The 15,529-nt window shown below is 39.7% G+C and overlaps 1 protein-coding gene across 5 annotated transcripts in view; it reads left to right on the forward strand.

Annotated features, from left to right (window-relative positions):
- GRIK1 (glutamate receptor, ionotropic, kainate 1) overlaps positions 1-15,529 on the forward strand; it is a 460,689-nt gene that overhangs the window by 420,736 nt on the left and 24,424 nt on the right. For all 5 annotated transcript variants that reach the window (XM_011999792.1, XM_011999791.1, XM_011999794.1 and 2 more), the window contains one exon: positions 14,228-14,453. In XM_011999792.1, the coding sequence (XP_011855182.1) occupies positions 14,228-14,453 (226 nt within the window). The remainder of the gene's footprint in view (positions 1-14,227; positions 14,454-15,529) is intronic.

A 15,529-nucleotide genomic window follows, 5' to 3' on the forward strand; every position in this document is an offset into this window, starting at 1 on the left:
ACTTTTATTATCAAATCTCAAATACTCTAATTCCAGTGAAAAATAGATTTTAATAGATCCAATAGGTGCAGAGATCATGAAGTTCAACTCTTCACTTTACTTTTGAAAAGAACAAAACCTTCAGAAGCTAAATTACCTGCTCCAAGTCACATAGTTAATCTATAACAGAAAAGGGGCTAAAGCTTATTTTTTGGGGGGAAAAAAGTATTAATGGTGGTAAGTGTGCATGTGAATAAAAGGAAAACAACAGTCGTAACCAAAATAATCTCTGAAAACATCCTTGTCAAAGATTCACATTCAGATTACCAAAAATGGAGTTGTCACCTCAGCATTGATTGGACTGTATGCGTTTTTTTGTTTGGTCGGGTTTTCTTTTCTTTTTTTTTTTCTTTTTGGAGGGGGGTTTTTTTTTGTTTCGTTTTGTTTTGTTTTTGTTTTTGTTTTTGTTTTTGAGATGGAGTCTCGCTCTGTTGCCCAGGTTGGAGTCCAGTGGCACGATCTCAGCTCACTGCAACCTCCGCCTCCCAAGTTCAAATGATTCTCCTGCCTCAGCCTCCCAAGTAGCTGGAACAACAGGTGTCCGCCACCATACCCGCTTAATTTTTGTATTTTTAGTACAGACGGGGTTTCACCATATTGGTCAGGCTGGTCTCAAACTCCTGACCTTGTGATCCTCCCGCCTCAGCTTCCCAAAGTGCTGGAATTACAAGCATGAGCCACTGCGCTCGGCCGAGGGTATTTTTTAAAATAATCTTTTCCTTTCTATTATTTCCACTAGTTCAAAATGAACTCTTTTTCTTCTTTCATTCTTATTTCCTTTTTAAACATTGTTTATAGATTTAGGAAGTATAAGTTGCGTTTTGTTAGATGGATATAGGGCTTTTAGGGTTTCCATCACCCAAATAACATACATTGCTCCAATTAAGTAATTTCTTATCTGTCAGCCCTGCCACCCTGCCATCCTTCTGAGTCTCCAATGTCTATTACTTCTTGAGTGGACTGTTTTGACTTGTGAAAAATACCAGCTTAGAAACAAAAACTAAGGTTAGGTTAAAAAAAGTACACACTTCTTTGTATAACAGTATTGCTTCACAAAAATAGGAATTAACTATGCAATAAGTTATAATGTTTAATAACAATCATAATAAATAAAAATACATTGTTTTAAAAGTAAACTATATCTAGAGTTTTATCAAGAAGCAAAGTAATGGAAAAAGTAGGACTTACTTTTCTTCTGTGTTAAAAAAAGAATTTTTAAACACTTTTTATTTTAAGAAGTGTATCATTTATTTAATGTATGGGTAAAGCATGATGATTGTATCTTCTTGGGACAGTGATGTTCTAAGGACAAACAACATTATGGTTTTGCAAGCTGCAGAAAGTATTTTCCTAAAATCAATAGTGTGAAGAGACACAAGATACCCCAAGCTAGTGATTCATCATGGTCCTTGTCAGAAACCAGGAAAGTCACTTGCAAGGCTCACAGGACAGAGGGGCACTGCCAAGGTAGAATTTGGTATATCTGAAAAAATATCTGAAATGATTTATCTCATTCAGCAATATCAAAGAGTTTGAAAGTACTGGGAAATGAGCTAGCAGAAGGCAGAGAAGATTCTAATTCCTTCAAGATGTTCAGTACAAATATAAGGGAAAGAGGCTGTGCTGTTCTTTGAAAAAGCAATAGACCTGACTTTGCCACTGTACACAGGATCTATGCACTGTCTGTGGATCCCTTATCAGAAATGTTTCAGACCAGATGTTTTTAGAATTTTGGATATTTTCAGATTTTAGAATGTTTGCACATACATAATGAGATAGCCTGGGGATGGGACCCAAGTCTAAACACAAAATTTATTTATGCACCATATATACCTTATGCACATAGCCTAAAGGTAAGTTTATACAGTATTTTAAATAATTTTGTCCATGAAGAAATTTTTGACTGCAACCCATGCCATGAGGTCAGGTGTGGAACTTTCCACATGGGGCAACCTGCCCGTGCTCAAAAAGTTTCAGATTTGGGATTTTTCAGAATAGAGATGCTCAACTTACAAAGTGTCCTTTAAGCTCTTTGTTTTTTTGTTTTTTTGTTTTTTGTTTTTTTTGAGATGGAGTCTTGCTCTGTAGCCCAGGTTGGATGGAGTGCAGTGGTATAATCTTGGCTCACTGCAACCTCCTCCTCCCAGGTTCAAGCAATTCTTCTGCCTCAGCCTCTCGAGTAGCTTGGATTACAGGTGCATGCCACCATGCCTGGCTAATTTTTTTTATTTTAATAGAGATGGGGTTTCACCATGTTGGCCAGGCTGGTCTCAAACTCGTGATCTCAACTGATCCACCTGTCATGGCCTCCCAAAGTGCTGGAATTACAGGCATGAGCCACCACGCCTGACCCCTTAAGCTCACTTTGATCTTTTCTTTCTCATGCCCCTCTTTAAATATAAAAAGAGTTGGTTCTCCTTTTTTCTGGCAGGACCCTGAATGACTACATTACGACATGTTTGGATAATGCACTTCCACTGAACAGGCACGTGCTATGCTCACAACTGCTGCTCCCTGAGCATTTTCTGAGAGGGCTCCTGCTTTCTCCCTGGTCCTGAAAATGAGGCATCAATGCAAGCATTCTCTCAGGTCACCAGGAAAATGATGAAACAGTAAGCACCTCAGAGAGGAAGAATCTGATGACAGTATAAACAGCATCAATAAAAATATCAGTATGCCCTGTGCACTAGCCCTGAGCCACACATTCAATTTCTAAGTGCTTTACCTGTATTACCTCATTTTATCTTTAAAAAACACCAACTGAGGACCGGGCACTGTGGTTCACACCTGTAATCCCAGCACTTTGGGAGGCTAAGGCAGGTGGATTACCTGAGGTCAGGAGTTCGAGACCAGCCTGACCAACATGGAGAAACCCCGTCTTTACTAAAAATATAAAAATATTAGCCCAGTATGGTGGCACATGCCTGTAATCCCAGCTACTCAGGAGGCTGAGGCAGGAGAATCGCTTGAATCCGGGAGGCAGAGGTTGCAGTGAGCTGAGATCGCGTCATTGCACTCCAGTCTGGGCAACAAGAGTGAAACTCTTGTTGTCTCAAAAAAAACATTGAATGTAAATGGACTAAACTCTCTGACCAAAAGACTTAGAAAAAAAAAAAAAAAAAAAAAAAAAAAAAAAAAAAGACCAATTGAGATAAATACCAATAATGTCCCTATTGATGAGGAAAATGAGGCACAGAGAGGCTAGATAACTTACTCCAAAGTTACAAAGCCAGCAATGGAAGAGCCAAGATTCAGCAAAATTCAGAGTTCTAGAAAGTCAGTTCTGTGAGGGTAGAAACTCAGTCTTCTTTGTATGCCATTAAGTCACCAGAATCTAAAAGAGTGCCTGGCCACATAGTAGGTATTCAGAAAACTGTATTTTCAGTAAGTGAACAAGTCAACTCTGGGAGAGGTGGGTTTCTATCACAGAGAGAGAGGGGGAGTGAATGAAGGAGCAAAGGAAGGAAGCCGAGAGGGAAAGAGGGAGGGAAAGAGAGGTGGATGGATAGGGACCCACACAAGAAGAGACACTGTTGCCAAGTTCCTCATTTTACAAGTCAGCATGTGGCCCAGCAACCCAGTTTACCGAGAAGAAATGTATTTGCAGAAAGAGAACAAGGACTAAATCCGATTTCGTTTTCCCCTTGAGGATGGTAAGCTGTCAGAAAGCGTCAGAGGGATGTACGTTCAGATTCTTAAGCTGGATTATTCCTCAAGGGAAAGAAACGTTTCGGGTTTTTTGCTCTGGGGGTAGCTCTGCCCTACATCACTGAGTGACAGCAGGTACAGTCACAAGGACTCAGTCCTGACCTGGTTCCACATTAACATGTTTCACCTCTGCTACACCATCAGGGCCTCCCTCCTCCAGCCCTTTCTCTCTCAGTTAAAGACAATAACCTCTCCTGGGCTATACAATGAATAAGGAAAGCTGCATTTGCCTAATCTAACCTGGAACATCCTGATCAGCTGTTGGAGCACAAGTCGTTTGCTAAGATGGGTCCTGTCTCTACTCAATCACAAGGAAACTTCTAATGAGAAACATTTTCTCATCACGCACAGTGTAATTTAAAGGGTTTTTCTTCTCAGAAAAGCAATATTCCTCTGGCAGCACCCAAATGATGAAAACTTGTCTTTTTATTTTCAAGTTGATTGAAAATCATTTTATAGCCAAAGAACGGCCAGTTGTAGAGAGGAAAGGGATTCAGACATTATCAAGATCCATGACCAAATAAAATACTCAAATGCCTCACATTTGGTCGCTAGGCCACAAGCAAGGGATGTGCTTAGTGAAGTTTGTCCTTGAAATGTGTGCCGAGAAGTCACTTGCTAAAATTTCATTCAAAATCCATTGACTTTTTCTCCTAGACTTGGCTGTTCTTGCAGACAGCATGCCACTCTACATTTTAGATCTGAGGTATTCAGTTCTTAACATGAAGAAACCAAAATTTAGTTTTTTAAAAATAGCTCAGGTGAGATTCCACTATGCACCACCTGAGCTCATATGAAGCTAAGGGAGTTAAGTGGAATTTTTTTTTTTTTTTTTGACGGAGTCTTGCTCTGTTGCCCAGGCTGGAGTGCAATGGCATGATCTCGGCTCACTGCAACCTCCGCCTCCTGAGGTCAAGCAATTCTCTGCCTCAGCCTCCTGAGAAGCTGGGGTAACAGGCACCCACCACCACGTCCAGATAATTTTGTTGTTGTTGTTGTTGTTGTTTTGTTTTGTTTTGTATTTTTAGTAGGGACGGGGTTTCACCATCTCAGCCAGGCTAGTCTTGAACTAACCTCATGATCCACCCGCCTCCGCCTCCCAAAGTGCTGGGATTGCTGGCGTGAGCCACTGCACCCAGTGGAAATTTTTTAAGTAAGTGCTAGCTCAAGTTAAGACATGACTGAGACGGGGAGGCAGTGGCAGTTTTCCTTCAGAGTCATTCATATGTGGAGAAACACTGATCATCAAGGACTGTATTTACACAAGAGAATAGGATTAAATCATCAATTCAGTTCCATGTATTCTCATGAAACTTTAGATGGACATCCTGAGATTCTATCTCACTTTCTCCATCAAAAAAAAAAAGCAACTCTAAGTTTCGATCCCTCAGCTAATGATGCTTAATAAGCATTTTGTTTTCACAAAGTGAAAACATATTATCAACACTCTGGGACTTACAGTTCAAGCACTATGGGAAATGTAATAGCCTATTTGGTCAAATGGTCTCAGGCACCACAAGACCAATTAGCTGGACAAGGTTAAAGGGAGGCAGAACATTTATCAAGTGTCCAGGTACTGTTAGAGATGCTTGGGGAAATTCTTCTCTGAATATGAGGCAATCAGCATTAAATTAATTAATGGACTATGTTTATGGGTCAGTGTGTTAATAATTCAGAACTTCAACAGACTCTAAGATTTTTTTTTTTGAGATGGAGTCTCCCCCTGTTGCCCAAGCTGGAGTGCAATAGTGCAATCTTGGCTCACTGCAACCTCCACCTCCCAGGTTCAAATGATTCTCCTGCCTCAGCCTCCCAAGTAGCTGGGATTACAGGCGCATGCCACCATACCCAGCTAATTTTTGTATTTCTAGTAGAGACAGGGTTTCACCATGTTGGCCAGGCTGGTTTCGAACTCCCGACCTTGTGATGCACTAGCTTTGGCCTCCCAAAGTGCTGGGATTACAGGCATGAGCCACCACTCCTGGCCTATTTAAGAGAATTTTTAATAAAATCCTTCTCATTTCTGCTTGAGATAATACTAATTAATAATCCAATATTAACTCTATTGGTTTCTCTGTTCTCTGCTGATGAAATTGTTTGGTCCTTTCAATTGTTTCACAAGTCTGAACAGTACAGGATTTCCTTCACTCCCAACGCCCTGGGACCACCACCGGCATCTCAGAAGGTACAAAGATCAGTCAGTTCATGGCCAAGATCTGTGGACACAACTTGGGTTCAGCTTTCCTAGGGGCTACATGACCTATTTCCATCTTTTATATCCAAGACAACTGACAACAATGATAGCCAATTCCAACTTTTCCTTTCAGAAATAGTATACTAGGATTCTGGTTTTCTCTCTCACAGGAAGTTACAAATATACAAAGGCTCTGTCCTTTCTTCTTGTTGGAATTCTATTAATTGCCTTATGGAATGGAATAATAAGATAGTCCAAACTTTGGTCTCACAGTGATAGTGTAGCAAGTCACATTTTTTTTTTCCCAGATGAAGAAAGGATAGTCATGATAATGTCTAAGAACCATATGAGGCCGGGCGCGGTGGCTCACGCCTGTAATCCCAGCACTTTGGGAGGCTGAGGCGGGCGGATCACGAGGTCAGGAGATCGAGACCATCCTGGCTAACATGGTGAAACCCCATCTCTACTAAAAATACAAAAAACATAGCCGAGTGTGGTGGCAGCGCCTGTAGTCCCAGCTACTCGGGAGGCTGAGGCAGGAGAATGGCGGGAACCCGGGAGGTGGAGCTTACAGTGAGCCGAGATCGCGCCACTGCACTCCAGCCTGGGCGACAGAGCGAGAATCCGTCTCAAAAAAAAAAAAAAAAAAAAAGAACCATATGAGGCCTAAAAGAATAGATTTCCCAATGACCCGTGTGAACCATCATCCAAGGATGATAATGCTTTTAGCCCATGGAACGGAGAATGGGAATACCAGTTAGTCTTCTCAAGAAATATGGCCAACATCCTATGCTGGGATATAAAGTAAAACCTACAGGAAACTGTTTTTGATGGAGATCTGAACCCACAGAGCTTGAGTTCTACTACATATAAGTTACGTAGACCTTGGCAAGTAACTTAAACTCTCTGTACCTTGATTTCCCAGTCTATAAATTGAGGATGATTTCTAACTCAAAATTATTTTGAGGCTTTAATGACTTAATAGAGGTAATATGTTTATACTACCACTTAGTACACTGTAAGCAATAAAAACATTAGATATTATTGTAACTATCACTCATAACATCATCACCGTAATTATTCAACCCTTACCTCTAGCTATTAGTCTTACTTTTTCAATCTCTCTAGATTTATAAATATTTTGGTTTGGTCTTTGTTCAGCTTCCTTACTGTCAGTCATCTCTGCACTGTCTGCCTTCTGCTAAAGGACAGAAAAGTCCAGAAAAAGTGCCGGTGCCCAAGATCTCAAAGACTTTTGGAGGCCTGGCCAGAGAGCAATGCTAGGGTTTGGAGGCCCTTCCTGAGCACATACATTGCATTTGCAGAAGCACTTATCAGATGGTAGGCAGGCAAAAGATGGTAAGGCTGCCCTTGGAATGCAGACAAGAAACAGAGTGAGGTAAATCAGTTTAATTCAGCTCAATTTATATTTTGTCAGTACTGAGGCTGGCACTTGGGAGAGAAAAAGGTATAAAATCATGAGCAAGACGTGAAGATCTGTATAGCAATAGGGAGACAAGATGTATGAATACCTGTTAAATACAACACAACATGTGGTTGCACTGTGCAGACAGGAAGTAGTGGCAGAATTTCTTGTGAGCCGAATTAGCTGTGAAGTATTCATGTAAGAAATACTTCTCAGTAGAAGCTTGCCTTGTAACAAATCACTATCCTCCCAGACTCAAGCCAGAGGATTACACAGATTAAATCGTGATTCAGTCTAAAATGACTTGGATAAAATAGGTTTTAAAACATCATAAAAAACTTGTCATTTCTGGCTTTCATGGTCTAGGGACTTTGGACCAGCTGTGGGAACAAGGGATTCTCTAACCTTTATCATCTCCTTCCAGGGAGTGGTTAGGTGCTCTCACCAACCCAAAAGACATTTCAGAGAAGTTACTGAGCACTGCACCAGTGGAAATGAAGCAATGAGCCATTGTGGGGAGACAGATTTCAGACAGTTATAACCATTTCAGGAAGCATAAGATGAAAGCCATTTCTCAAATTCTCTGCATAGGAAGGCACTCTTCACATAAGAGTCCCTAGTTTGTGAAGGAAATATCCAGCTACCTTTACCATCAGTGTCAGAAATGCTAGGTCTCTGGAGGTTAAAAGTGTATTTGTTTGGGAAGAAATCTATGAGGTCAATTTAACCTTTTTCAAAGGCTGGCAGATTGCCCGTAATAGACCAATCTTTAACTCTAGACAGGAGAAAAACATGAAAAATATTTTAGCAAATGTGTTTAAATCCCACTGAGGGAATTTTCTAAAGGGAATCCATAAATTGTTTAAATGTTGGAGAATCAGCAAATGTCATAACTTTTTATCAAATCAAGATAAAGACATAATCAACTGCAGTGTTCATATTATACACATTTGAAAGGCAGAGGCCCTAACTATACTATAAATATTTTCTTCTGATCATCTTCCTTCAAAGTGATTTTTGTAAATTAAATCATATTTTCAAAATAGCATGAGAATTTATTATTTAATGAAATAACATAGTAATCATGTATAAAAGAAATTGTTGATTTTAAGGCTACTATTCACCTCTGATGTACCTATTTCACAAGTATGAAGTTCTACATAGCCAATTTCTATGTCTTTGGTTAATTTTTAAGGGTTGTCTCAAATCAGGATTTGCCTAAGTAAAAGTAAATTGGAGATTTTAAAATATAATTGCTTGTGATATTTCATTTGTTCTATATGCATATAGTTGCCACATTTATAAGATCACTTTTTATAAGATAAAAAAGATCAAATATCAATAACTTATTTCTAATGTATATTTCAGTGTGTAAAGTAAAAATATACATAAACACAGATCGATATATAAAATCATCAGCCTTATTAGTGTGAAGTAGAATTGCATGATTACTGATTCTACTGAAAAATGAGATTATACATCCTAACTGTGAAAGTCTTATGATAACTGGTGGAAGAAATCATGTAATAAATAACAGTTATCTCAATAAAAAAGAAACATTAGAGGGATATTTTATAAAATGGAGTTTCCATCAGGCTTAAGACCACACTACACCCTAGAATTTGCACATACTTTCTTTACATTGTGTGGTGGGATTCCTATAACTAAAAACAATGAAACTATATGAAAAGCAAAATACTATTAAAGGAAAGGAAACAATATAAACAATAGTCACATTTTTTCCAGGTTCCAACTGCTGCACTTCCTAAAATACCGTCTAAATTTTTGTCTAAACAAGTGTAAGCTATTAAAAGTCAGGTAAATAGTTTCTGTACATTATATGATGAGTACAAGAGTTGCAACAGCTCTGGCTATAATAGAAAGACCCCACTGCTACTTATTTCAATTATTTATTTAGAAAATTTGTTAATTCTGTTGAAACATTAGCCAAGCCATGAGTTTGTTGTTCTGTGTATTAAAAGAGATAGTTCATTCCTTGCCGGTTAAGAACACAGACCCTGGAACCAGATTCTTTGGGATCAAATCCTGGTTTCCTCATCTCTTCATGTGTTGTTCTATTTCCTCATATGCAAAAGAGAAATATTAATGGTACGTCTTTCATATGATTACTATGAAGATTCGATTAATCAATATATGCAAAGTGCTTAAAATAGCACTTGGTACACAGTAAATAAACACTGCATATGTTGGTTGTTGTTACTATTTTCAGTAAGTAATTTTTAACTGCCTGTAGACATTATAAACTATTTCCCAGTGAGTGTTTAACTTGAATGTATTATAGGGGGAAAAAAAGAAATAAATAATGTTCATCAAACATTGATGCAGTAACACTCCCTTATAACAGATTTGAGATGAAAAAATGCTTATTCTTTGCCAACAATGTTTCATCAGCATGAGGATAGCCACATAATCAGATTTAAAGAGATAAAATGAATTTATCTAAACAGATGCCTCTCAGGATTAGAAAGAAAAAATCCTGGATGATTTCAGATTTAATAAATGAGGCTTTTTCAGTTTTAGCAACTTTTGCTAAGAAGCTCAGAAGACATTCCAAATATTCTAATTAACTTTTGACATATCTAGTGAAATAAGAGGCAACCACTATTTCTGTTTTTGGAACATATATTATTTAGAGTGATTTAGGAGGCTGGCTGAGATTATATGTGATTTAGAAGTACAGAAACACCCCGGCTGTCATTCTAACACTTTGCCTGGTCTTTTAATATGTATGATAATTTTTTGTGAAGTATAATCCTATTTTTAAGAATTACTAAGCTTTGAGACTTAACCATGAAAAAAAAATATGCTGAAAGGAATACATGTAATTTACTCCCAACATTCCACTTTTTTATCTAACAAAAAGTAAACATTACTGAGCATGGCATGACGGTGGACAGAACTCTGCAGTAAAGAAGAAAGAGCCCTCAATTCTGTGTTGTCTCCTTCACTAACCCTCTGTGACCTTCTGTGTGTCATTTGCTGTCCCTGACCTCAGGACCTGCTTATGTGATAGGAAGGGGTGGGTCTAGAGAGTAGAATGTGGTGATTGAAGCATCTCCTTATGTGAAACTCGTCTAAGCATGACATCCTCCTTGCAGTTGCCCAGTGATAGAAAATTCACTATACCGGCTGGACGCGGTGGTTCACGCCTGTAATCCCAGCACTTTGAGAGGCCGAGGCAGGTGAATCACCTGAGGTCAGGAGTTCAAGACCAGCCTGGCCAACATGGTGAAACCCTGTCTCTACTAAAAATACAAAAAATTAGCCGGGCATGGTGGCAGGTGCCTGTAATCCCAGTTACTCAGGAGACAGAGGCAGGAGAATCATTTGAACCCTTGAGGTGGAGGTTGTAGTGAGCCGAGATTATGCCATTGCACTCCAGCCTGGGGAACAAGCACAAAACAACGTCTCAAAAAATAAAAAAGAAAACTCACTCTACCTTAAGGTGCTGGAGCTGTGCTGGAGCTGTCTACAGATACTTCTAGCTATTAAAAAAAGTTATTCCTTAGCCACATTTTGGGTCTTCCTGCAAACTGTAATTTCCCTCGCATCTGAAGTAGCCTAGAATTCTAAATGTGAAATACAGTAGAGCCCCATAACAGCAAACTTTTTAAATGATGAAAGGGAGCTCTAAATAACAGCAAAAGGCTGCTCTTCTTGCTCCCATTATGTTTACTATTACTGTGCTCTAGTGAGAATAGCAAGGGGTCAAAGGAATTTATAACAGTTCCTGTACCTTCAACTTACCAAGTCCCCTACCAAGTAACAGTTTTCTGTCAGAGAGAAAGTTCTGCCCTCCCTGATCAAAGGTGTCCATGCCAATCAGACTTCCCCTGTAGCTCCCTGGGAGAGGTCAGGCCTAGAACAACCTTCTACTCTAAGAAGGAAGATGTGGATGTTGTTGAATTGAAATCCATGATCTCTGTTCCGTAGAGCCAGGCTACCCAAAGTGTAGTGTGAAAAGTGTGCTGGCTCAGGAAACATTTTGTTACTAAGCTGTGACAAGGAGAAGAATACTGAGAGTAAGCGTTTAGAAATGTTGCAGCTGCTGAATGCTGAGGCTGCACTAAACTCATGACCTCTCTCATCCCTGAGATTAGACCACTTGCATGCTGCTGAATACTCACAGGGTGAGCCACATGTGGTAAGACCTACGTATTCATCCCGTGCAGGAGGACCACAGCTAGGTCTGCCATGGCTTGAAAATAATGAAGTCCTTCACTTCAGATAGTGTAGGTTTAGAGTTGAACCGTGTCATCCTTTCCCGTATCCTTTAATTCCCCGGACGAATTAAAGGACTCCCCACACTTTCTCCATTGACCATGGATGAACTGAACATTGACCTTGTTTTTGACTTCCAGAAACCACAAATTCGGTTTTCTAACAATTTACAACACTCGTTTTAATAAAATCTAAACACGGTGAAAAAAATAAATGTTCCATGAAATTTTTCTATGTGAAGGCTGATTCCTATTTCATATGAACATGAAACTAACTAGCAGCCCGCCTCAGGGAATAATGAGTCCATGAATAAAAGCTATATTTTCACATGTCGATCAAATAAGATTAAAATCATCCTCAAAAGCATTTTTGGCAACATAGACATCCACCTCCCCCACATCAGCATGGCACAGTGGAAACAGCATTGAATTAGATATTGGGAGTGTGGAGTCCAGAATTGGCTCTGGTATTAACTTGCTTGGTGACTTTTTGAAGTCTCCAAGCCTCCTGTACCAAAACTTCCTCCTCTGTGAAAGTAGCAGTTTGTATGAGCCGATCTCTAAAGTCTCTGACAACTTTAAAATTTTATACTTCAAAGAAAATTATTTTCCCTTAAGGTAGTTTCCTGATGGAAGAATAATTTTCCCAGCTATGCATTTACTGCCACAAGATAGACTGACCTTTCTGCACTTGCATGAGTAGCTCTTTTACCATAAGTTTAGCATTATCAGACTTTGCAAGGCTGAAATCACACAACAAATGAAGCAGGAACCCTGACCCCCAAAACGCGCCTTTGTCATGGAGACATGAGCTGCAGTTTGCAGATATCTCCGGGGCTGTCGCGTAACTCACAGGGGCCCAATATGATAGAATGGGTTCCATAAAATACCAATATCTATAAGGTACTGTTTATTGAATTGTTATTTGTCTCACAAGACCTTTCTCAGGGGGCTTTTCAATGCCTAACAATCTAAAATAAAGCCATCTGTCCTCCCCTAACTCATAAACCCTACAGTATTAACCAGGTCCTAAATAGAGGTTGGAATTGAGTGATCCCCAGGAACACTCGAGCATGAATAACCATGACAGAGTTGACTCTGCAGGTATTCCATTTTTTGCTTATGGCCCAAAACCATGTTTTAAGCTTTTCTGCACTACTGAGATGATGCATCCTGTGCCTGTCAAGGGATCTGTCTAATGTGTGTGAGTGAGTACTACATATAACCGTGATAACTGGGGTTAGCTTAAAAATACCAGTAATTCCTGTAACGCTTTTCATCTCTGAAGTAAGTAGAGAATGCTGATGCAAATGAAGAAAAATTCAAAACAAAAATTCGAACTGTATGGAAATTCCAGAGTAAAATGCAAAATGTCTAAACATAGATCACTATTCAAGAGAATGGAAAATTCATATTTAAGCAATACAAAAATTTAGGCAGTATACTTTAGCAAAAAAAGTAAGATAATGAGGCAGTGGTACATACGTATATGTGCATATATTACATAACAAATACAATTTATTACTGAATCTATCAAAAAGCCGAAGAATATGAGAAAAGACAAACATATTAATGGAACACTTCGAAATGAGACATTCAGTCCTCATTATCTAAAATATGATTGCAATTAGAATTATGCACATAAAAAGGCATATAAATACAGTATGAAGATTTTTCTTTTTCTTTTTTTTTTTTTTTTTTTGAGATGGAGTCTCGCTGTTGTTGCCCAGGCTGGAGTGCAATGGCACGATCTTGGCTCACCACAAGCTCCGCCTCCTGGGTTCAAGCGATTCTCCTGCCTCAGCTTCCTGAGTAGCTGGGATTACAGGCACACACCACGATGCCTGGCTAATTGTATTTTTTTAGTAGAGACAGGGTTTCACCATGTTGGTCAGGCTGGTCTCAAAATCCTGACCTTTAGGTGATCCACCCGCCTCAGCTTCCCAAAGTGCTGGGACTACAGGTGTGAAGTGAGCCACCATGCCCGGCCGAAGATTTTTCTTATCTAAATTTTAATTTGAAAAGAACATTTACTTTCTAGGTTTTGTAGAAAACAGAAGAGTGAATGACAGTTCTCTCACAAATAAAGCAGAGAAAGTCAGTGGTTTACCCCAGGGCTCTGCTCAGCAGAAGAATGCTGGATCAAGGATTGAAACTTACATACCTGGAAACAGCAAAACAATACCTGCTGGAGTTGAGTGACTGAAAGGAAAATGGATTAAATGAACAGAGTCCCGGAGTGAGCTAGCGATCCCTTAGCCCAATGGGCCATGATGGTTTGTTCTTAAGTGGCCACAGTTCTTTAGGCAAGTGCTATTATTGATACCAATGTTCTTTCTTCCCTAACTGAAAGCAACAAAAGGACCTTGCACTAATGTCTTGCATCAATCGAGCAAGGTCTCCATGCCATAGCTGCCTCCAGGCAAATGCTGCCCAATAGTGAGTGAACTGGGCTCTTCTCAGCTACAAAAGTGAAGCCTTGAGACCATCAATCTTGACTCCCCCACCTGTGGAGAAAGTATCCTCTCTATCATTATTTGAACCACTGGGACTTTGAATATCTTAGGTCGTGTTTTTCCAGCCCTCTTCTGCTGGTGAGTGTGTTTTCTTTCCCTCCAGAAATCAAAAATCTCCACCTACGAGAAGATGTGGGCCTTTATGAGCAGCAGGCAGCAGACCGCCCTGGTAAGAAACAGTGACGAGGGAATCCAGAGAGTGCTCACTACGGACTACGCGCTGCTGATGGAGTCCACCAGCATTGAGTATGTGACGCAGAGAAACTGCAACCTCACTCAGATCGGGGGCCTCATTGACTCCAAAGGTTATGGAGTGGGAACGCCTATTGGTAAGAGGGGCAGACATGAACCAGGACTGAGATAGAGAATGTCAGTTACCAGTGTGGAAAGAAATGGTCTCAGAGTTCTTTATTCCAAATTCTGAGAAGGCCTACAATGCCTTTAGTGAACTAATAATGGAAACATCCATATAGATCAGAGACATTGTCCAAATTACAGATTCCCAGATATTTAACTTCATATACTCGTAACCAGTGTTTCTTTCAAGTTTTACCAATGCATGTTTAAGAATATATAGATTTTATTATTTCACCCTAAACAAATATCTTAAAGAGAATATCCTTCTAATTAATCATCTTCACATTGTTTCCTTCAATACCCATATATGCCTATATAATTTATTTGCCTTAAATTAGAATAGAAGAAAGTTGATACTGCATATGCATAGCAAAAGTGAGAGAGTTCGTATTCCATAATGATAGATGAAAAAGCAAGGCTATATCGGTCAAAAGAAAAAGGATAAAGATTAATTTATAAGTACGATGTGCTCAGGCAATGTTAGATTCAATCAATGCCAACTATGTGAAACCAAATTCCTTAGTTCCATGCTACTGCTCTCCTAGGAATATTATTGCCTAGGTATACAGACCCATATAGCAATGCATTCTTGTACGTCTATAGGAGACAAGAATAGAATTCAAGGAGTAATTAGTGATTTCCTCTCCATAGAAAACTCCCTCTCTATTGTTTCCTTCTCTATAGAAAACTGTATCGTGGCCGGGTGTGGTGGCTCATGCCTGTAATCCCAGCACTTTGGGAGTCCGAGGCGGGCAGATCATGAGGTCAGGAGATCAAGACTATCCTGGCCAACATGGTGAAACCCTGTCTCTACTAAAAATACAAAAATTAGCTGGGCGTGGTGGCACGTGCCTATAGTCCCAGTTACTCAGGGGGCTGAGGCAGGAGAATCGCTTGAACCCAGCAGGTGGAGGTTGCAGTGAGCTGAGATGGTGCCACTGCACTCCAGCCTGGGTGACAGAGCGAGACTCCATCTTGAAGGAAAGAACGAAAAGAAGGAAGGAAGGAAGGAAGGAAGGAAGGAAGGAAGGAAGGAAGGAAGGAAGGA

Source organism: Mandrillus leucophaeus, unplaced genomic scaffold (genome assembly GCF_000951045.1).
Source record: "Mandrillus leucophaeus isolate KB7577 unplaced genomic scaffold, Mleu.le_1.0 Scaffold600, whole genome shotgun sequence".
In the NCBI taxonomy this organism is placed as follows: Eukaryota; Metazoa; Chordata; class Mammalia; order Primates; family Cercopithecidae; genus Mandrillus; species Mandrillus leucophaeus.